The sequence below is a fragment of the Mirounga leonina genome, unplaced genomic scaffold (genome assembly GCF_011800145.1).
Source record: "Mirounga leonina isolate KUSES-001 unplaced genomic scaffold, KU_Mleo_1.0 Mir_176, whole genome shotgun sequence".
NCBI lineage: Eukaryota > Metazoa > Chordata > Mammalia > Carnivora > Phocidae > Mirounga > Mirounga leonina.
The window spans coordinates 4,331,515-4,355,442 of NW_023270454.1; the positions used below are offsets into that span (position 1 = coordinate 4,331,515).

The 23,928-nt window shown below is 37.5% G+C and overlaps 1 protein-coding gene across 1 annotated transcript in view; it reads left to right on the top strand.

Moving 5' to 3' along the window:
• Nucleotides 1-23,928, top strand: part of ADAM28 (ADAM metallopeptidase domain 28) — an 82,536-nt gene that overhangs the window by 23,082 nt on the left and 35,526 nt on the right. Inside the window, exons 8-11 of the mRNA XM_035023228.1 lie at nt 2,217-2,288; nt 3,220-3,291; nt 7,899-8,068; nt 10,667-10,751. Coding sequence (XP_034879119.1) covers nt 2,217-2,288; nt 3,220-3,291; nt 7,899-8,068; nt 10,667-10,751 — 399 coding nt within the window. The remainder of the gene's footprint in view (nt 1-2,216; nt 2,289-3,219; nt 3,292-7,898; nt 8,069-10,666; nt 10,752-23,928) is intronic.

The following is a 23,928-nucleotide window of genomic DNA, read 5'->3' on the forward strand; positions in this document are numbered from 1 at the left end:
ACTTCTTCCTAGAAACATCGCCAAAGGCAAGGGAAGCAGGGGCAAAAATGAACTATTGGGACTTCATCAAGATAAAAAGCTTTTGCACAGCAAAGGAAAAAGTCAACAAAACCAAAAGACAAGCGACAGAATGGGAGAAGATATTTGCAAATGATATATCAGATAAAGGGCTAGCATCCAAAATCTATAAAGAACTTATCAAACTCAACACCCAAAGAACAAATGATCCAATCGAGAAATGGGCAGAAGACATGAACAGACATTTTTCCAAAGAAGACATCCAAATGGCCAACAGACACATGAAAAAATGCTCAACATTGCTCAGCATCAGGGAAATCCAAATCAAACCTCAGTGAGATATCACCTCACACCAGTCAGAATGGCTAAAATTAACAAGTCAGGAAATGACATATGTTGGCGGGGATGTGGAGAAAGGGGAACCCTCCTACACTGTTGGTGGGAATGCAAGCTGGTGCAGCCACTCTGGAAAACAGTATGGAGGTTCCTCAAAAAGTTGAAAATAGAGCTACCATACGATCCAGCTATTGCACTACAGGGTATTTACCCCAAAGATACAAATGTAGGGATCTGAAGGGGTACGTGCCCCCCAATGTTTACAGCAGCAATGTCCACATACCAAGCTATGGAAAGAGCCCAGATGTCCAATGACAGATTAATGGATAAAGAAGAAGTGGTATATATATACGATGGAATATTATGCAGCCATCAAAATGAATGAAATCTTGCCATTTGCAACGACGTGGTTGGAACTGGAGGGTATTATGCTGAGCGAAATTAGTCAATCAGAGAAAGACATGTATGATATGACCTCACTGATATGAGGATGTCTTAATCTCAGGAGACAAACTGAGGGTTGCTATAGTGGTGAGGGATGGAAGGGATGGGGTGGCTGGGTGATAGACATTGGGGAGGGTATGTGCTATGGTGAGTGCTGTGAATTGTGTAAGACTTTTGAATCACTGAAACAAATAATACATTATGTGTAAAAAAAAAAAGAAGAAAATAGCAGGAAGGGAAAAATGAAGGGGGTAATCGGAGGGGGAGACGAACATGAGAGACTATGGACTCTGATAAACAAACTGAGGGTTCTAGAGGGTAGGGGTTTGGGGGAACGGGTTAGCTGGTGATGGGTATTAAAGAGGGCATGTAATGAAATGAGCAGTGGGTGTTATACACAAACAATGAATCATGGAACACTACATCAAAAACTAATGATGTAATGTATGGTGATTAACCATATATTACATAAAAAAAAAAAAAAAAAAAAAAAAGACAACCACCTCTGGGGCCCCTGGGTGGCTCACTCTGTTGAGCATCGGACTCTTGGTTTTGGCTGAGGTTATGATCTCAGGGTCATGGGATCAAGCTCTGAGTCAGGCTCCATGCTCAGCATGGAGTCTGCCTGAGATTCTCTCTCTCCCTCTTCTTCTGCCTCCCCCCACCACCACTCATGCTCCCTTTCTCTCTCTCTCAAATAAATAAATAAAATCTTTAAAAAAAGATAAGCACTTCCAGAAATGTAACATAATAAACTTTGATAGTTTATTATTTAGTATGAATAATGTATCTGCTACTTTTCAATGGAACAATCCACTGTGAAATATGTCTTTTGTTGTTTTGTTTTGTTTGGTGAAGAAAAAGGAACAGAAAATAGGGAAGCTTGGAATGTGGGAAAGAGATCCACCTCTGCCTGAGGAGAAGAGAGCCATGGGGAAGAAACATTGGTGCCATGGGGGCTCTGGGCATTGCACTGTTTCTAAGGAAGGGGGTGCTCACTGAGAGAGGGATAAAAGGCTACTTAAAGCCACCACCACCACCACCATCAGCAAAAACAACAACAAGAAAACACTAGGAGGATGCTGAAGTCAGAGTTTCTCTATTTCATGACAGGATAGTGGAGAAAGTCCATTGTTCAAAAAATCTGAAAACTTTGGTTTTAGTTCCAGCACATGTGCAATCATTTAAATTCTGTCAAAATGGAGTCAGACTAGAATTTCACTCATGTCCCTTCTAGCTCTGATATTCTGAACTTCATTATAGATAATTTTGCTTGGTTAGAGTTAAAACGGTAATGTTGTTTTCCTTTATTGCCAGATATCAACCAATCTTTTCTAAAATTACGCATTTCAAATAAAAGAATGACTCTTGAGGAGAATGATGTTGTTCAGTAATTTTCCTTTTTATATTTATTACAGAAATCCAAAGACCAGAAGGGTCCAGAGCATAAGAAATACATAGAATATTATTTGGTGCTGGATAATGGTGAGGTAATTATAATGGATAAATGTGTCTTTTAAAATCCCCTTCTACATGAATTTATTATGGGAAATATTAAACATATGGGTCAATTTTGAAATATCATGAATATGAGCTATTCCTTTTTGTGAATTGTTCTGATCCTAGGAAATTTGACATATAATTGGACTGATATGATTTTTCCTTCTCAGGAATGTGCACCTGATATGATATGCATAAAGTGAATTTTTTTGCATTTTATCCTCTCTTATATTATTATATCCAAACTTAGTTTCCAATTAAATTCCTTTGTCATTTTGTCTTTCATTAAGCAGTTAAATCACTGGTAAGTTAGAATTTATCTTCATCAGAGAGTGGTAAATGTACAAGACTGATGAATGGAATTTTCTGAAAAAGACATTTTTTGGTAATAGTCATTGTTTATATTATTTACAAGAATGTATTTTCAAATACTGGAAAACTAAGGTTCACATGTATGATCTCAAAAGGGAAAGCTTTGCACTATGATAATATGATAAGTTAATTTGTTCAGGCCCAAAGCTTGACCTCTCATTATAATACATTCATTTATCATTTATCATTCATATATATAAATAAGCTATTCCTTGCACCAATTCTGCACAGCTTGTGAAACCATGGCATTTAGATGAGAATATATTTGTAGTAATTCCTTAAAACTTTACACTGAGCTACTACTTCAGGGGTAAAACATCATCTCTACTCTGAAAGTACTTCAATTTAGCTAAAGAAATAAGGGAGCATTTTGCTTCTATCTTTTAACTGTTAACTTTTATAACTGTTTATTAATTATAACCACTGATAAGCAAAATAAACTGAAGTTACTTTTTTATTTTTTTTACCTTCCAATTATATTCATTTCTGTCAGTACCCATATTTTGTCATGGTTGTGTTTTTTTGTTTGTGTTTTTTTTTTTTTTCCAGTTTAAAAAGTACAGTCAAGATCCAGAGGAAATAAGAAAGAGGGTGTTTGAAATGGCCAACTATGTCAACATGGTATGGTATACTTCAAGTGCAATTTTAACAATTTGTGAGGTGGTGTCATTGGGTGTATCTATGAATGCTCATGAAGCAGGGAAAGAAAGTCAATACTCCTAAGGTTAATACTGTTGATTGGTTCTTGAAATTTTGCTACTTAATTGAATATTAATATTACATGATAGAGATGTTTCTTACCTACTTGCCACACAACTCTCAGACTGATGAAGGTATAAAAAATGGTTTTGTTTGAATTGGTTTTTTTGTTTTGTTTTTCTAAAGCCTGGGGAGACAGCACTGACCAGCAAATCCCAACAGAAAGCCAATCTATGGGAGATTATGGGGAAACAAACAAAATCAGCCAAACTCTGGCGCAGTAATATCTTTCAATACATCATCTCATTGAATCTTCAAAACAACTCTGAGATATTCCTAAACCTAATTTATAGCTAAAGAATTAAATTCTGGGAAGCAAAGTAACTTGCCTAAAATCACAAAGTTGGGAAATGGTAGAGATAAGATTTGAACTTGGATTGGTTGGATTTCAAAGTCCATTTCAATTGGAAAGATGTTGATTTCAAAGTCCATTTCAACTGGAAAAATTAGATGATTTTGTCATCTAACAAAATCTTTTAAAAATGATTTCTGTATCCCTTCTATTTAAATCTAATTGTTAGTGTCTTGTTAGTTGAACATACAGTTAGTCTGCCTACTTACATGAGTGAGTCACTTTGTGGTAGCCTGCAAGTTCTCTAAGGACAGAGAGAAAATGAAGGTGGATTTAATGACCAGCATCATCCCTATCTCATCTTCTCACCACAAAGATCATTCTGACTCCTCTTAAAGAACCCCAAGAACTGGCCATATTTATTGAACATCTTTGTGACAGGAAATTTTCTAGGTGACAGAAATTAAGTGAGGAATAAAACTGACAAATATCCCTTCAAGGAGTTTACATTCTTGTTCAAGATGAACATAAACACACCAAATAAAGAGAATATAGGATGGTGACTATAAGTGCTATAAAAAAATAAAGCAGCTTAAAAATAAAGAGATAGAGAGGTTCATCTTGGGTGCTATGTTAAATAGGAAAGCTCAAGTCCAGAGTGTCCAAGTTGACATTTGAGTAGGGAAAGGAAGGGAGATAAGAGTCTGACTTTAGGGGAGGTTGTGCAAGGCAGAGTGAGGTTCTGAGAACAGAACCTAGATTGTCATATTTGAGGAACAGTGGGATGGCCATTGTGGCTGGCATGCAGTAAGCCAGGGAAAGGGTGGGAGCAAATGACATCTGACAGGTAGCAGTGGTCAGAACCTGCAGCTCCTGGTAGGCCTGTGTAAGGACTTTGTTATTCTTCACAAGCAAGGAAGACATTGGAGAGCCTGAGCTGAGGTGTAACATGTTCAGATGTGTATTCTTAAAAGATTATCTTGGCCATTATGTTGGAAATAAACTGAAGGAAAGCAATTGGCAGAAGGTAGGGGAATTATTCCCTAATTCAGGGCAAGAGATGATGGTGGCTTGAGAAAAAGCAGTGGTATTGGATCTATTGAGAATAGCTGATTTCTGGATAGAGTACACAGGGTAGATGAGGTAGATGAGAGATAAGAAGTATAAGAAAAGGGAAAGAGTCAAGTGACATCAAGGATTTGGACCTGAGCAACTTTAAGGATGGGTAACATGGTGGGGGATAATGACTCAGAGGGAAGATGAGGATTTCCATTTTGAACACATTCGCTTTGAGATATCTTTTTGTATAGAGATTTCCAGGGGCACATCATTATGTTGTATACCTAAAACTAATATAATGCTATATGTAAATTATATCTCAACAAAAATATTATTGTTTCTTAGTGGGGGTGGCAATGGCAGTGGATTGCTAATTTTTATTAAAAGTGTTCTATGACTAAGTAATTTTTTAAAATGTGTACATGTTTCATTTATACATTTATACATTTTTATATTTAAGAAATGAAAAATTAGAGACTTTACATTTCAAAAATCAGAGAAATAATACTAGGAAATTTCCCTGAGATGAGGGGTAGACATGTCCATATTGACAATGCCCTCCACATGTCTAGCACCTAGTAACATGTGTCAGGTTATATCATTGTAAACTTTTGGATCATTAAAGATTAAAGAGAAGATTCATGGATGCAAAAAAAAAAAAAAAAGATTTCCAGGTGAAAATGTTAGATATACAAGATTGATTGGAGTTCAGGGGCTAGGTCTGGGTGGAGATATAAATCCATGTCTTTAACACACACAGAATGGCATATGACATGGATCAGCAAACTGTAGCTTGTGGGCCAGATCTGACCTGCTGCCTTTTTAAAAGTAGCTTTAATGAAACATAGCCACACCCATTTGTTTACACATTGTCTAAGGCTGTTTTCCTGTTACAGTGCCAGTGGTGGTGAGTAGTTACCACAGAGACCACGCAGCCTCAAAGTCTGAAGCATTTTCTGTGGCTCTTTACAGAATAAGCTTACCAATCCTGGTATAAGAGAACCAAAGGAGTAGGCATAGATTAGTAGAAAAAAGACTGAGAACAGGTCCTTGAAGTTCTTCTTTGAGGAGAGATCAAAGTGCAGGAGAAAATGACAGAGACCAATAAAGCGTAGACAATGAGCTTTGAGAAAAATCAGGGGATAGTGTTGTTCTGGAAGCTCCCTGAAACAAAAATCTATCAAAGGAAGAAATGATCAATGATGTTAGATGCTTCTGAGGATTGAGGATTGGCCATTGGATTTAACAGAGTAGAAGTTATTAGTCACCTGGATGATGCAAGTTTCTGTAGAGTGTAAGAGGACAAGCATGATTAGAGTGAGTCCAATGAGAATAGGAAGTAGAACTAGAGACAACAGATACAGAAAATTCTCTTCAGAAGTTTTGCTATAAATGGAAGCAGAGAAATGGGAAATAAGTGAAAGGGAGAGGGGTCATAAAAGTCGTCCCCCAAGCATGATGGGTCATCCTTTTTATGCTGATGGGAATTATTCTGTGGAAAGCTAAGCATAGAATTGCAAGGAAGATGGAAGAATTGCTGGAATAATCTCCTTGACCTGGGAAGAGGTCGGAGATCTAGTGCATGAGTGGAGAAGTTGGCCTTAGGCATGCAGCATTCATTCATATAGTAAAGAAGGGGAGGTATATGTTGTTTGAAGTAGGCCAGTAGGCAGACAGTGGTGGGAGCTTGTGGATATTCTCTTCTGGTTGTTTCTATACTCTGAGTGAATTTGGAAGCAGGGGCATCTGCTCAAAGTGAGGTTTTAATAGAAAGTGTCACAATTTCTAAAAGAGAAGAGTGAGCATGGAAAAAATGTGCAGAAGCCTCTGGGAGTAAATGGATTTTGGAAATGCAGCAGGTTTGCTCAGACTGGTAAAGACCACTTGAGGTTAGTAGTCATGGCTTCCAAGTGAAAGCAGTCAGCATAGTGTGCTCTCTCCTTTGTTCTGGGGCATGGTGCAGGAGAGACATAGGGAGGAATTGTTTTAACCAGGATCGAAGTTTTGTCAGGTGGGTCAAATAAAGAAAGAACGGAAGAGGGAATTTGAGGGAATCATCAAGGGGAGGGTTTTAATCTAGTTAGGTTCTGGCTTTTCTTTTGATGATAGTTGCATTCCTCAATGCTTTTATTGTTTTCCAAACTACTTAAACCATTTCTTCAGGTTTCTCAGCAGGAAGCTGCCCCATGAGAAAACCTGTCACTGTGCAGGTTTTTTTCCCAGCTTTATTGCGATATAATTGGCATATAACACTGTGTGAATTTAAGGGGTCCAGTGTGTTGATTTGATATACTTACTTGCAAAATGATTTCTGCCATAGGTTAGCTAACACCTCCATTGCATCACATAGTTGCCGTTGCTTTTTTGTGATGAGAGCATTTAAAAATTATTCTCACCAATCTTAAAGTAATTAAGACGGTATTATTACTATCACTACCAAGCTGTACATTAGATCCCCAGAGCTCATTCATCTAATAACTGGAAGTTTATCTGACCAACACTGTGCAGTTTTGTAAACTATAGTAGCAATTTAAACTTTTGTTTTTAGAGTAAACATATTGTCTTATAAGATTAATTCATTATTTCTAAAGATTATCCTATGTGCATTATAGATTATTTGGTTCAGTCCAGGTTTAAGAATTAGAGGACCACTTACTTTATTGTGACTCACAGATGCAGGACTTTTTCATATAGCATGTTCCTTTCCCAGTGTCCAAACCAGTACTGGATCAACCTTGCTAATTCTGAAATGTTATTACTCTGAGAACATTGCAAAGCATTTGAATAAATACACACAAGTTGAAGTGATAATAATGAACTACTAACAGAAAATTATAATGTTTCTTGAGGTTGCAAGAAAGAGAAGTTTGTTTCAATAGGCACTTTTCTCAAAAAAAAAAAAAAAGTTTTCACACTGAATTATCTAAGGGTGTCTGTCTTGCCTAAACAGGATTGCTAGCATCTGTGAAAAGAGGTAGTAACTTCCATTTCACAAGTATGTTTGGAAAGTTTTTATAGTGCTGCTATTAATAAGTTCAAAAATCTACAGTACATTGAAAATATTGAAAGATAATATCACCATTATGTAGTTCCTTTGACATGTATTCTCTTTGGACAGCTTTACAAAAAGCTCAATACTCATGTGGCCTTAGTTGGTATGGAAATCTGGAATGATGAGGATAAAATAAAGATAACCCCAAATGCAAGCTTCACCTTGGAAAATTTTTCTAAATGGAGGGGAAGTGTCCTCCTCCGAAGAAAACATCATGATATTGCTCAGTTAATCACGTATGTATAGATTTTCCCCTTTGTATGTTAAATGGTATTTAGCATAGAAACTTTCCAAAGCCTTGGCAAGGCAAGTGGTATCTCAGGGGTTAGGGTAAGAGGAAGTGGCTTACACAATGGGGTTGGAAGTTTAAAAAGTACTCGTTTGAATATTATGGTGAATAGGCTCTTACCTTTGTTACAAGTATTTCTTTTTCTTTCATTTTTAAAGAAAAGCTAACAATTTAGCAATGATTCATCAGAATTTTGTCTGTTTTGATTAGGTATACAGAAACAAAAGATAGGTTTAGATAATGGCAAGAGAAATTTCGATTCAATGTTTTTAAAAGAGCTGATTAGCTTTAAGCACTAGTCAGGACAAACTTCTAGGATTGAAAGAAAATTGCATATTATATTCTAATCCCACACCTCTACCATCCTGCTGAAATGACTAATTTAAAAAGAAAAAACCCAGGAAGTAAATCTGGTGACTATAGATTAGACAAGACTGCTGAGCATATGCCTCAAAAGAAATCAAGAAAATTGCAGCTGGAATCAGATATAAGGAAGAAGCAAGAAGTGACTTAAAATTATTCAAGTTTTACTTCCTAAGAAAACAGGAGTTGTTATAGGAAATAAGAATTAATTAATATTCTGTGTAGTTATCTACTACACATAACATATCAGCCCACAACTTCCTGACTTAAAATAAATCTTCTTAAGTGTCTGGTTCCTTGCCTGGTATGGCTGGAGCATGGGCGCTGGGTTGGTCATCTCTGCATAAACAGCTTTCATGTGGCTAACTAGGACTGCCTCCAGCATGGCAGTCTCAGGGTTCTGGAGATCTTGCAAGGTGACTAGTTTTCCCCCAGAAGAAGCATTCTAAGAGGACCAAGAGAAAGCTTCAAGACTTCCATGACTGAAGCTTAGAAATTGCACAGTGTCTACTAGGTATTTATCCAAAGGATACAAAAATAATGATTCAGTGGGGCACCTGCACCCCAGTGTTTATAGTAACAGTGTCCACAACAGCCAAAATATCGAAAGAGCCCAGATGTCCATCGACAGATGAATGTATAAAGAAGATGTGATATATATATATACACACAATGGAATATTACTCAACCATTGAAAAGAAAGAAATCTTGCCATTTGCAACTATGTGGATAGAACTAGAGTGTATTATGCTAAGTGAAATAAGTCAGTCGGAGAAAGACAAATACCATATGATTTCATTCATATGTGGAGTTTAAGAAACAAAATAGATGAACATAGGGGAAGGGAAAGAAAGGTAAAATAAAATGAAAACAGAGAGGGAGGCAAACTGTAAGAGACTCTTAACTATAGGGAACAAACTTAGGGTTGCTGGAGGGGAGGTGATTGGGGGATGGGGCAATTGGGTGATTGGCATTAAAGAGGGCACAAAATGGCAATCCAGTATAAAAAGATATGATGGAAGGAAATAACTGTCCTTTCACTTGTAAACTGAAAGTCATAGCCTTTACCTGACAAATTAACAAAAGGTATATATCTATACCTGGCATAACCAGGTAAGAACCTTGTGGTACAGCTATACTCTACCCACTGAAAACAGGAACCAAAATAGTTAACTCCATAATGGGAGAAGATTTTATTTATTATAAATGAGCTGGTAGTGAGTATTAAACCCACACAAATGCAGACTTAAGTAATTTTATAATATAATTTTTAAAGAGGATATAAATGCCATGAATCTTTAAAATATGTATAATGCAAAATACCATTTCAAAATAACAGATATCTGAGAACTTTCCAAAGGAAATGTAAAGTGGGAACAAGTTCTCTAATTTTCCTTATTTTGCATGGCAAAATTAATACTCTCATTCTTGAGGATGATAACCGGGAAAATATAAGTTCAACTTTTTATGTAAATGCATCTACTAAGGGAATTTTTAAAATAATGCATTCTTTGCAAATTACTAAAGACAAACCAGGGCTAGGATCTTGAACAGATAGCAGAATAATAACAAAGGCAGCACATGAAATCACTACAAATTGAAAGAAAAACAAAATGAACAAAACTAAAAAATAAAATTAAAATTACAAAAGACCAAACCAATTGTTTATGCAAATAAATGCAAGTGGTTCAAATTCCTTTTCAGTAACAAATATTTCAATAACATAAGTGCTTCAGTAACACAAATACGTTCAGAATGGGCCCAAATTCCAAATCCCACTATAGCTAAAACAGTGCTAAAAGAGAACAAAAGTAAATGGATATAAAAATGTATGAGAGAAAAATATAAATTAAAACAAAGCACATGTGATAATACTAATATACAAATATGTATATATACATATATTATAATAAATAATAAATAAATAATAAAATATATTTAATATTTTATGTATATATAAAATATTAAAAAGGTGTTTATATCCAGGTGCTTATATTTAGGTGATATGACAACCATTGCATATAAAAAAAGCCTAATTCAATTTCAAAAACTGAAGGAAATATTTAAGTTATTATTCACAATGAGAGTTTCTCTATTAACTGTTTAGAGTTCTGGATTGTCTATAGAACATATAGTTGAGAGTCATAAATTGTTATATCATTTTTTTTTTTCTTTCTTGCAGAGCAACAAAACTTTCTGGAACAACCGTGGGCCTTGCTTTCATGTCTACAATGTGCTCTCCTTATCATTCTGTTGGCATAGTTCAGGTTTGTTTGAAGATAAATAGTTGGTTCTACAATTCAAGTGTGTCAAATGCTCTTTTTTCTGAATCATGTAGTTTTTTGTTGTTGTTGTTGTTGATATGGTAAATAACATGGATTGAATTTCAAATCTTGAAACAGTCTTGCATATCCAGTATAAACCCAGCATGGTCATTATCTTTTTTATATCTTGCTGGATGCAACAAGCTAACATATCTTGAGGATTTCTATATTCCATATAATCATGAGGGATATTAGCCTGTAGTTGTCTTTTCCTGTTACGTGTTTTTCAGGTTTTGTTATTAGGGTAAATCTGGTCACATAAAATGATATATTCCCAACTCTTCAATTTTCTGGAATGTCTTAACAAAATTGACATTATTCCTTCCTAAAATATTTGGTGCAATTCATCAGTAAAACCATATGGGTCTGGCATTGTCCTTATGGAAAGGTTTTTAACTACAAATACAATTTCTTCCATAGATACAGGACTGTTCAGGTTATTTATCTTTTCTTGAATGAGACTTGGCAATTTGTATCTTTAAGGAAAGTGTCCATTTCATTTAAGTTGGCATAAATTTGTTGATGATATTCCTATAATATCCTTTTTTTTATATCTGTAGAATTTTTTATATCTGTAGTGATGTCCTCTCTCATTCATGATATTAGTAATTTACATCTTTTTCTCATGGTCAGTCTCACTAAGAGTTTATTAATTTTATTCATTTCTAAGACCTCTTTTGTTTTATTGATGCTCTGTGGTTTTCCTTCTTTCAGTTTAATTGATTTCTGCTCTTCTCTTGATTATTGAATTTCTTTTGCTTTCTTTGCATTTAATTTGTTCTTTTTTTTTTCTACTACTTAAGGGAGAATATTAGATCATTCATTTGAGACTTCTTCTTTTCAAATGTAAACATTTAATGCATAAATTTCCTGCCATGCACTGCTTTAGCTGAACCCATCATATTTAGATATGTGTGTTTCATTCAGTTAAAAATATTTTCTAATTTCTTTTTTGATCTCCTTTTTGATTCATGTATTATTTAGAAGTGTACTGTAATAATTTCCATTATGTTTTTTTTTTAGTTTCGTGTTGTTATGATCTGCATATTCATTTGCTAGGGCTGCCATAACAAAATACCCCAGAGTGCATGGCTTAAATAACAGAAATGTATTTTCTGAGTTTTGGAGGTTAAAAACCCAAGATCCAGATGTTGGTAGGTTTGGTTTCTCCTAAGGTCTCCCCTGTTGGCTTGCAGATGGCCACCTTTTTGCTGTGTCCTCACGTGGCTTTTCCTCTGTGCACACATCCCTTCCTCTTTAGTCCTGTTGGATTAGGGCCCCAGGAGTATAGTCTCATTTAACCTTAATAATCTCCTCAGAAGCCCTATCTCCAAATACAGTCACATTGGTGGTTAAGGCTTCAACATATGAATTGGAATGTGTGTGTGTGGGGGGCACAATTCAGTCCATAATAGTCTAGGAACATACTTAGAATTTCAATATTTTTAAACTTTTTGAGGTTTGTTCTTGGTCAGTACTGCATATGAACTTGAAAAAGAATATCTTCTGCTGTTATTGGATGGAGCATTCTGTAATTGTCAAGTTAACTTATAGTGTTGTTCAGTTCTTTTGAATCATTGATGTAGAAAGAGTAGTTAAGTATCCAAGTATAATTGTAGATTTGTCTATTCTTTCAAATCTGTAAGTTTTCACTTCATGTATTTTGAAGCTCTGTTGTTAAGCAAATACACAAATAGAGTTGTCATGTCTTTTTGGAGAATTAATCCATTTATTATTTCATGTTCCTCTTTTTTCCTGAAATATTCCTGTTATGAAGTCTACCTTGTCTGTTATCATTATAGTTACTCCAACATTTGTGGCTAAAGTTTGCTTGATACAACCTTTTCCTTACTTGTATTTTTAGCATATATTTTTCTCTACATTTAAAGGTTTCTTGTAGACAGTATATACTTGGGTTTTACTTTTTATCTAATCTGACAATTTCTGTCTTTTATTTGGTGTATTTAAATCATTTATATGTAATATAATTATTGATATTGTTGAACTAAAATCTTCCATTTTGCTAGATCTTTGCTATTCCATCTATTCTATATTTTTCTACCCTCTTTAGGATTGAGGATTTTTGAAAATAATTTCATTTATTTCCATTATTAGCTTTTCATTTTTATCTCTCTTTATTTTTAATGGTTGCCTTTGTTTATTATATACCTCCGCTTGTCTGTTTTTACCTTGAAATACTCTTGTCCTCAGCGTGACTGGGTGGTGCTGTCAGTTAAGCATCAGACACCTGGTTTCATCTCAGGTCGTGATCTAAGGGTTGTGAGATCGAGCCCCACATTGGGCTCCATGCTCAGCATGGAGTCTGCTTAAGACTCTCTCCCTCTGCCCCTCCTCCCTGCACTCTCTCCCTCTCTCTCTCTAAAAAAATAAATAAAATCTTAAGAAAAAAGAAATATTCTTGAGCTGCTTCACATGTAGTATAAGGATATTATAGGAGTATACCTCTAATTACTCCCTTTGATTTTTTGTGCTATTGTTATCATATGCTTAACTTTACATACATTAAAAATACACAACATATTGTTACTAATTTTTCTTAGTCTTTCTCAATGCAATTTAAAATAAGAAAAAAATAGTATTATGCTTATCTTATCTTTACCTACACTCACCTTTATCACATTCCCACCACTCTCCACTGCTTTTTTTAACACTCTCCATTTTTTTTGATCTTTTTTATTTTTATTTTTTTAACTTTATTTTACTATGTTATGTTAATCACCATACATTACATCATTAGTTTTTGATGACTGTTCCATGATTCATTGTTTGCATAAAACCCCAGTGCTCCATTCAATAAGTGCTCTCTTTAACCCATCACCAGGCTAACCCATCCCCCCATTGCCCTCCCCTCTAGAACCCTCAGTTTGTTTCTCAGAGTCCATAGTCTCTCATGGTTCGTCTCCCCCTCCGGTTTCCCCCCGATCATTTTTCCCTTCCTACTATCTTTTTGTTGTTGTTGTTGTTGACATATAATGTATTATTTGTTTCAGAGGTACAGGTCTCTGATTCAACAGTCTTACACAATTCACAGCACTCACCATAGCACATACCCTCCCCAATGTCTATCACCCAGCCACCCCATCCCTCCCACCCCACCCCCCACTCCAGCAACCCTCAGTTTGCTTCCTGAGATTAAGAATTTCTCATATCAGTGAGGTCATATGATACATGTCTTTCTCTGATTGACTTATTTCGCTTAGCATAATACCCTCCAGTAGCATCCACATCGTTGCAAATGGCCAGATTTCCGGGGTTTTGGGGATGGCTGCATAATATTCCATTGTATATATATATACCACCTCTTCTTTATCCATTCATCTGTTGATGGACATCGTGGCTCTTTCCATAGTTTGGCTGTTATGGACATTGCTGCTATAAACATTGGGGTGCACATACCCCTTCAGATCCCTACATTTGTATCTTTGGGGTAAATACCCAGTAGTACAATTGCTGGGTCGTATGGTAGCTCTACTGTCAACTTTTTGAGGAACCTCCATAATGTTTTCCAGAGTGGCTGCACCAGCTTGCATTCCCACCAACAGTGTAGGAGGGTTCCCCTTTCTCTGCATCCTCGCCAACATCTGTCATTTCCTGACTTGTTAATTTTAGCCATTCTGACTGGTGTGAGGTGGCATCTCATTGAGGTTTTGATTTGGAATTCCCTGATGCCGAGGGATGTTGAGCACTTTTTCATGTGTCTGTTGGCCATTTGGATGTCTTCTTTGGAAAAATGTCTGTTCATGTCTTCTGCCCATTTCTTGATTGGATTATTTGTTTTTTGGGTATTGAGTTTGATAAGTTCTTTATAGATTTTGGATACTAGCCCTTTATCTGATATGTCATTTGCAAATATTTTCTCCCATTCTATCGGTTGTCTTTTGATTTTGTTGACTGTTTCCTTTGCTGTGCAAAAGCTTTTTATCTTGATGAAGTCCCAATAGTTCATTTTTCCCCTTGCTTCCCTTGCCTTTGGCAATGTTTCTAGGAAGAAGTTGCTGCAGCTGAGGTCGAAGAGGTTGCTGCCTGTGTTCTCCTCTAGGATTTTGATGGACTCCTGTCTCACATTTAGTGAGTCTATTTTTGTGTGTGGTGTAAGCAAATGGCCCAGTTTATCTTCTGCATGTGGCTGTCCAATTTTCCCAACACCATTTGTTGAAGAGACTGTCTTTTTTCCATTGGACATTCTTTCCTGCTTTGTCGAAGATTAGTTGACCATAGAATTGAGGGTCCATTTCTGGGCTCTCTATTCTGTTCCATTGATCTATGTGTCTGTTTTTGTGCCAGTACCATACTGTCTTGATGATGACAGCTTTGTAATAGAGCTTGAAGTCCAGAATTGTGATGCCGCCAGCTTTGCTTTTCTTTTTCAACATTCCTCTGGCTATTCGGGTCTTTTTGGGTTCCATACAAATTTTAGGATTATTTGCTCCATTTCCTTGAAAAAAGTGGATGGTATTTTGATGGGGATTGCATTGAATGTGTAGATTGCTCTAGGTAGCATTGACATCTTCACAATAGTTGTTCTTCCAATCCATGAGCATGGCACATTTTTCCATTTCTTTGTGTCTTCCTCAATTTGTTTCATGAGTATTTTATAGCTTTCTGAGTACAGATATAGATATAGTATATAGATTCTTTGTCTCTTTGGTTAGATTTATTCCTAGGTGTCTTATGGTTTTGGGTGCAATTGTAAATGGGATTTACTCCTTCATTTCTCTTTCTTCTGTCTTGTTGTTGGTGTATAGGAATGCCACTGATTTCTGTGCATTGATTTTATATCCTGCCACTTGACTCAATTCTTGTATAAATCCTAGCAGTTTTGGGGTAGAGTCTTTGGGGTTTTCCACATAAAGTATCATATCATCTGCAAACAGTGAGAGTTTTCTTCTTTGCCAATTTGGATGCCTTTGATTTCTTTTTGTTGTCTGATTGCTGTGGCTAGGACTTCTAATACTCTGTTGAATAGCAGTGGTGATACTGGACATGCCATGTTCCTGACCTTAGGGGGAAAGCTCTCAGTTTTTCCCCATTGAGAATGAGTTTCACTGTAGGTTTTTCATAGATGGCTTTTATGATATTGAGGTATGTACCCTCTATGCCTATAGTCTGAAGAGTTTTAATCAAGAAAGGATGCTGTACTTTGTCAAATGCTTTTTCTGCATCTATTGAGAGGATCATATGATTCTTGTTCTTTCTTTTGTTAATGTATTGTATCACATTGATTGATTTGCGGATGTTGAACCACCCTTGCAGCCCAGGGATAAATCCCACTTGGTTGTGGTGAATAATCCTTTTAATGTACTGTTGGATCCTATTGGCTAGTATTTTGGTGAGAATTTTTGCATCCATGCTCATCAAGGATATTGGTCTGTAATTCTCCTTTTTGATGAGGTCTTGTCTGATTTTGAGATCAAGGTAATGGTGGCCTCATAAAACGAATTTGGAAGTTTTCCTTCCATTTCTATTTTTTGGAACAGTTTCAGAAGAATAGGTATTAATTCTTCTTGAAATGTTTGGTAGAATTCCTCTGGGAAGGCATCGGGCCCTGGGCTTTTGTTTGTTGGGAGATTTTTGATGATTACTTCAATTTCCTTAGTCGTTCTAGTCTGTTCAGGTTTTCTATTTCTTCCTGGTTCAGTTTTGGTAGTTGATACATCTCTAGGAATGCATCCATTTCTTCCAGATTATCTAATTGGCTGGCATAGAGTTGCTCATAATATGTTCTTATTTTGTATTTCTTTGGTGTTGGTTGTGATCTCTCCTCTTTTATTCATGATTTTGTTGATTTGGGTCCTTTCTCTTTTCTTTTTGATAAGTCTGGCCAGGGGTTTATCAATCTTGTTAATTCTTTCAAAGAAGCAGCTCCTTGTTTCATTGATCTGTTCTACTGTTCTCTTGATTTCTATGCCATTGATTTCTGCTCTGATCTTTCTTATTTCTCTTCTCCTGCTGGGTTTAGGCTTTATTTGCTGTTCTTTCTCCAGCTCCTTTAGGTGTAGGGTTAGGTTGTGTATTTGAGACCTTTCTTGTTTCTTGAGAAAGGCTTGCATTGCTATATACTTTCCTCTTAGGACTGCCTTTGCTGCATCCCAAAGATTTTGAACAGTTGTGTTTTCATTTTCATTTGTTTCCATGAATTTTTTTTTAAAGATTTTATTTATTTATTGGACAGAGAGAGACACAGCGAGAGAGGGAACACAAGCAGGGGGAGTGGGAGAGGGAGAAGCAGGCTTCCAACTGAGCAGGGAGCCCAATTCGGGGCTTGATCCCAGGACGCTGGGATCATGACCTGAGCCAAAGGCAGACGTTTAACAACTGAGCCACCCTGGCGCCCCTCCATGGATTTTTTAAATCCTTCTTTAATTTCCTGGTTGACCCATTCATTCTTTAGTAGGATGCTTTTTAGCCTCCATGTACTTGAGTTCTTTCCGACTTTCCTCTTGTGATTGAGTTCTAGTTTCAAAGCATTGTGGTCTGAAAATAGGCAGGGAATGATCCCAGTCTTTTGGTACTGGTTGAGACGTGATTTGTGACCTGGGATGTGATCTATTCTGGAGAATGTTCCATGGGCACTAGAGAAGAATGTGTATTCTGTTGCTTTGGGATGGAATGTTCTGAATAGATCTGTGAAGTGCATTTGGTCCAGTGTGTCATTTAAAGTCTTTATTTGCTTCTTGATCTTTTGCTTAAAGGATCTGTCCATTTCAGTGAGGGGGGTGTTAAAGTCCCCTACTATTATTGTATTGCTGTCAATGTGTTTCTTTGATTTTGTTATTAATTGGCTTATATAATTAGCTGCTCCCATGTTAGGGGTATAGATATTTACAATTGTTAGATCTTCATGTTGGATAGACCCTTTAAGTAGGATATAGTGTTCTTCCTCATCTCTTATTATCGTCTTTGGTTTAAAATCTAATTTGTCTGATATTACAGATAGCCACCCCAGCTTTCCTTTGGTGTCCATTAGCATGGTAAAAGGTTTTCCACCCCCTCACTTTCAATCTGGAGGTGCTTTGGGTCTAAAATGAGTCTTGCAGACAGCATATTGATGGGTCTTGTTTTTTTTTATCCATTCTGATAGCCTGTGTCTTTTGATTGGGGAATTTAGCCCATTCATATTCAGGGTGACTACTGAAAGATATGAATTTAGTGCCATTGTATTGCCTGTAAGGTGACTGTTACTGTATATTGTCTGTGTTCCTTTCTGGTCTATGTTACTTTTAGGCTCTCTCTTTGCTTAGAGGACCCCTTTCAGTGTTCTTGTAGGGCTGGTTTCGTGTTTGCAAATTCCTTTAGTTTTTGTTTGTCCTGGACGCTTTTCATCTCTCCTTCTATTTTCAATGACAGCTTAGCTGGATATAGTATTCTTGGCTGCATATTTTTCTTGTTTAGTGCTCTGAATATATCAAGCCAGTCCTTTCTGCCCTGCTGGTCTCTGTGGATTTGTTGTCAGTCTAATGTTTCTACCATTGTAGGTTACAGATCTCTTGTCCCAAGCTGCTTTCAGGATTTTTTCTTTGTCTCTGAGACTCATAAATTTTACTATTAGATGTCAGGGTGTTGACGACCTATTTTTATTGATTTTGAAGGGGGTCCTCTGTGCCTCCTGGATTTTGATGCCTGTTTCTTTCCCCAAATTAAGGAAGTTCTCTGCTATAATTTGCTCCAATATACCTTCTGCCCCTCTCTCTCTTTCTTCGTCTTCTTGGATCCCAATTATTCTAATATTGTTTCATCTTATGGTATCACTTATCTCTCAAATTCTGCCCTCGTGATCCAGTAGTTGTTTATCTCTCTTTTTCTCAGCTTCTTTATTTTCCATCATTTGGTCTTCTATATCAATAATTCTCTTCTCTGCCTCATTTATCCTAGTAGTTAGAGCCTCCATTTTTTTATTGCACCTCATTAATAGCCTTTTTGATTTTGACTTGGTTAGATTTTAGTTCTTTTATTTCTCCAGAAAGGGTTTCTCTAGTATCTTCCATGCTTTTTTCAAGCCCAGCTAGTATCTTTATCATCAACATTCTGAACTCTATTTCCAACATGTTACTAATGTCCATTATTGATTATGTCCCTGGCAGTCATACTGCCTCTTGTTCTTTTTTTTTGAGGTGATTTTTTCCATTTGTCATTTTGTCTAGAGGAGAATAGATGAATGAGAGAAGAAAATGCTAATAGTGGTAACAACAACCCCAGAAAAATATACACTAAACAAATCGGAAGAGCCCTGAAACTGGGGGGAAAGAAAGGGAAAGAAAGAAAAAAGAAAAAAGATAAAGATAAAAAAAAAAAAAGAATGTTCTCAAATATGATCAGGCTGGTGAATAGATCAGCGCCACACACTAGATTTTGGACGTATTTTGGTCTGTTAGAAGAAAGTGCTTCCCAAAATTTTAAAGAAAGAAAAACATATATGTACAAAATAAGGGTAAATACGATGAAGGGATGGAATATGACTGTAACGATAAAAATTATAAAAGATTTTATAAAAGGAATTGATAAGAAGTTGGTTGAAAAAAGAAAGAAGAGAAAAATTAAAAAAAGAAATAAAAGGGAGAGAATGTGACCAGGGAAGAGACTAGAACAAAGCCATACACTAGAGATTTAGGGTCTATTTTGATCTGTTAGAAGCAACTGTATCCCAAAATTTTAAAGAGAGAACAACTTCTATATAAAGCAAAAATAAAGTTACCTACTATGAAGGGATAGAATATGACTCTAAAATGAAAAATAAAAAAAGATTTTTAAAAAAGGGATTGATAAGATGTTGGTTGCAAAAGGGAAAAGGAAAATTCAATAAAAAAAAGAAATTAAAAAAATTAGCTTTGTAAGACTAAAGAATTAGGGGGGAAAAAGCCATGAATTCTATGTGCTGTATTCTCCCAGCGCTGGAGTTCTGCTGTTCTCATTGATCGGTAAATTTGGTCTTGGCTCACTGTTCTTGCTGATCTTCTGGGCGAGGGGCCTGTTGCCATGGTTTCCAAATGTCTTTGCTGGAGGTGGAATCTCCCCGCCCTTGTCGGTCTGGGCTAAGGAAACTGCTCGGTTTGCTTTGGGGAACTTTTGTTCCCTGCAAGCTTTCCGTACAGCTCTGGAGGCCGAGAGTGAAAATGGCGGCCTCCCAATCTCCGCCCTGGAGGAGCCGAGAACTCGGAGCCCCACTCCTCAGTGCGCCCCCAGAAAAAAGCAGTCAATCACTCCCGTCTCCCCAGTCTCTGGCCGCAGTCCGTGCTCACCCGGCCAGTGACCGAGCATTTCTTTCTCTGGTACACAACCCGTGTGGAGTCTCCAAACCCAGCAGATCCCTGCGGTGCACTCCCGCGCCGCTCCTCCCAGGGGAGGAAGGGGAGTCTCCCCGGATCTGCCCCTTGTTGGGTCCCTGCAGGAACAGCAGTGGCCCGACTGTGCCATGGATCATGGTTTATGGCAACCCCGAGCTGAGAGCCTGCACCTCGGCTCCGCCTCTGCAGCCAGCTTCCCCACTCTGATACCTGGGAGCTCTGCTGCACTCAGGCACCCCTGGTCTTTCTGTGACCCTGAGGGTCCTAAGACCACACTGTCCCAGCAACAGTTCCACCCCCCACTTAGCCACTGGAGTGACGTCCCTCAATGGAGCCGACTTCTAAAAGTTCCGATTTTGTGCTCCGCGGCTCTATCACTTGTCAGAAGCCGCCGATGGAGGCCCCTCCCCCGCTGTCTATCCTCCCGAATATCGCCTCAGATTCACTTCTCTGAACGTCCTACCTTCCAGAATGTGGTCGCTTTTCTGTTCAGAGTTGCTATTCTTTTCTTCGATCTCCTGTTGAGTTCATAGGTGTTCAGAATGGTTTGATCCCTATCTAGCTGAATTCCTGGGACCAGACGAAATTTAGGTCTCCTTCTCCTTTGCATCTTACTCCTTCTCAACACCCTCCATTTCTTTATATAGCTACAAGTTTCTATCTGGTATATATATATTTTTTCTTCCAGAAGATTTATAAAAAATATTTCCTGTAATACAGGTCTGCTCTCAATGAATTCTTTTAGTTGCTTCAGATAACTCTACCTCTCTTTTATTTTTGCATGTATTTTCACTGGGTTTGTAATTCTGAGTTAATAATGTTTTACTTTCAGCACTTCTAATGATTTCACTTCACTGTCTGCTGGATTGCAGAGTTCCTGATGAGAAGAAGTCTGCTGTAAACTTTATCTTTGTTGCTCTAAAATGTGTCTTTTTTTCGACTTCAAGATTTCCCCTTTCTTTTTAATTTTCTTCAGTTTGATTATAATTATGATATAACTAAATGGGTTTTTTGGGAGAAATGGTTAATTTATCCCACTTAGTGTTCTCTGAACTTCTTGGGCCTGGAGCTTGTATCCGTGATGAATTTTGGAAAATTCTGGGTCATTACTTCTTCAAATATTTCTTCTATTTCATTCTGTCCCTTTTTTCTTCCAGGGATACCAACTACATGTATCTGTGACCATTCTATATTGCCCCTCAAAACTTGTATCCTCTGTTCTGCTGTTTGTTTTCTTTTTTATTCTTTTTGCACTTTGTGTTTCCATTTGAGTAATTTTTGTTTATTAAGACCAGTGATTATTTCCTCAGCTATTCCAAATCTACTGTTAAGCCTGTTGAAGACATCATTCATCTCTGTTATTGTCTTTTTCATTTCTAGCATTTCCATTTGAGTCTTTCTTATGGTGTCCAGCTCTGCTGTAATTTCTCATCCAAACTTGTGTGTTATTCATCTTTTCCACTGGAGCTTTTAACTTATTAATCATAGTTACTTTAAAGTATCATCTGATAGTTCTAACATCTGTGTCAGATATGAATCTGGATCTGTTGATTGGTAGGGTATTGCTTTTCTTTCTTTTTTTCTTTTTCGTTTTCTTGGATGACCTATTATTTTCTGTTGAAAGTCAGACATCCTGTGAAAGACATTAGTCCAAGGTGTGTGTGTGTGTGTGTGTGTGTGTGTGTGTGTGTGTTTTGGCCTGGAAATGATCAATACTTTCCTTCTGCTAGGCCTCTTGCTTGAGGATTTGAATCAATCTAGCAGTAATTGAGTTGGGTTTGGGATTTTGTTGTTGTTGCTATGACTACTCTCAGTACATCATAGGCTTTAAATTCCTCTCACGTTATTTTGTGTTTAGGGTTAAGGCTGGTTTTCCAGATGGTTTTTCTTAGTGTGTGCTTCATGCTCATCTTTAGGTCTTTACTGGATTCCCCAGAGTTTTTTTTTATGCTGTTGGCTCTCCCTCCTCAGTAGGTTGTTGTTACTTGTTACTGGATGATCATTAGACTTCTGATAGGAGGAGGGCATTCTCCTTCGTTCTTATTAAGTCTCAGTCTGGTGTCCCTTAGTGTCTGGGGTAGGTCCTTATAGTGATCTTGCTCCACTGCCAAGTGGTGGAGACCTCTAATGACATAGCCCAGCATGTATTCCTGCCCTTCCTTCCCCCTCCCTCCAAGGGTAGAGGCTTGTGTGTGTGTGTGTGTGTGTGTGTTTCCCTTCCCGTTCCTGTTTTAGAGTTGCTTTGAGACTTCACCAGTGCTCTAGGTGACAGGATTTGTTGCCCTTTCTCTCAGAAGCTTAAGCCCTTTAGCTAGGTTTAGGGCTAGGACTAGAGTAAGGCAAGGGAGACACTCATTTCACCCTGAGTCTGGTCATGTTTGTTCCGTAGCAGAGATAGAGGAGAATGATCCTGGAGGGGTTTCATGCCTTTTCTGCTGCTGTTCCCCTTCTCCAGGCCCACTCTATGAGGGAAGCTTTCTCAGAGCTTTCACTTGGTGAGGTCCATGTGGAGAAATACGAGTAAGTAGGTGGGAATTCCCCTATGTCTGAAGCTCCCACATTTTGTATATTCTCTTGCTATAAGACACACGTTCTGCCTTTATCAGTTTTAAGGGTTTTTTTTTTTTTTTTTGGTATGAGTTATTACTGGCATCTGGTAGTGTCTGGTATCTGGTAGTATAAACAAATATTCATGCCTTGACTTTCCCTATAGATGTAAGCCTACCTTTCCTTGGATTTCGGGTTTGTTTGTTGCCTTGTGACCTCAGCTCTGGATGAGTTCTATAAATTATGAATCTTACTATGTCCAGTGCTTTATTTATTGTAAGTTTGGGAGTGACACTCTTTCCAGCCTTCTATAATCTGGTGGTAAGGAGCAGGAGTAGTGGTTTCTCTTTTGATTTTATCCGGTTTTAGTCTTAGGCAGGTCCTGGGTCTCAGAGGTAAAGCTTTCTTAAGGATCCTGCCCATCCTTCCAATGGCAGCAAAACTCTCCTTTCTATCTTTTGCTGGTCTTTTGAGGAAGAGTTTCCTGACTCTCCTCAGTGGGAGGAAAACTCAATTAATATCAATATAGGATCCTGGGCTCAAGATTTTTGTCTTCCTGTATTAGGAGTAGAGGGTGTGTGTGTGTGTGTGTGATTAAACCCATCCCTTGCCCATATTGGGTCTTCAGTTCTGCCTTAGGTTGTCAGAACTTGCTATTTCTCTCCCCAGTGGCTTCTGGCTTCTGTTCCTTAAAAGAGAAAGATTTGGATATGGCTTATGCTCTTTTCCTACAGCAACAGCTGCTTCACTCCTTCTGGCCCATTCCACCAAGAGAAGTTCTTTCTGTTCTACTACCTGGCTCCCAATGTCTATCATGAGCTACTAGAGAGGAGGTCTCTGGAGAAATGTCTATAAGTGTGTGCAAAGCACCCTTGTTTCTGAGGTCCTGCAGATTCTATACTCTTGCACTGGCCCATACTAGGCCTTTAGCAATTCATTTAAGAATTCAAATGAATTACTTCCCCACTTGCAGGTACCTGGCATCTCCTCCTCTATGCCTTGCTGGAGATAAACCAGTTCTTATGTCCAATCTGTACTTGGGATGGCCTGTCTCTTCTTAGTTTCCAGGATCTCTGGATGTCCTGCAACCATAATTGACTGATAGATTCAAAGAAAATTATAATTAAGTTTATCTGCCTAGTCCTTGTTTCTAGTGCAAGAGTACTGTTCTTTCCAGCTTTCTACATCCTAGGTGGAAGTGTGATATATATATATATATAGAGAGAGAGAGAGAGAGAGAGAGAGAGAGTCTGGTTTTGTGATAAGCTTCA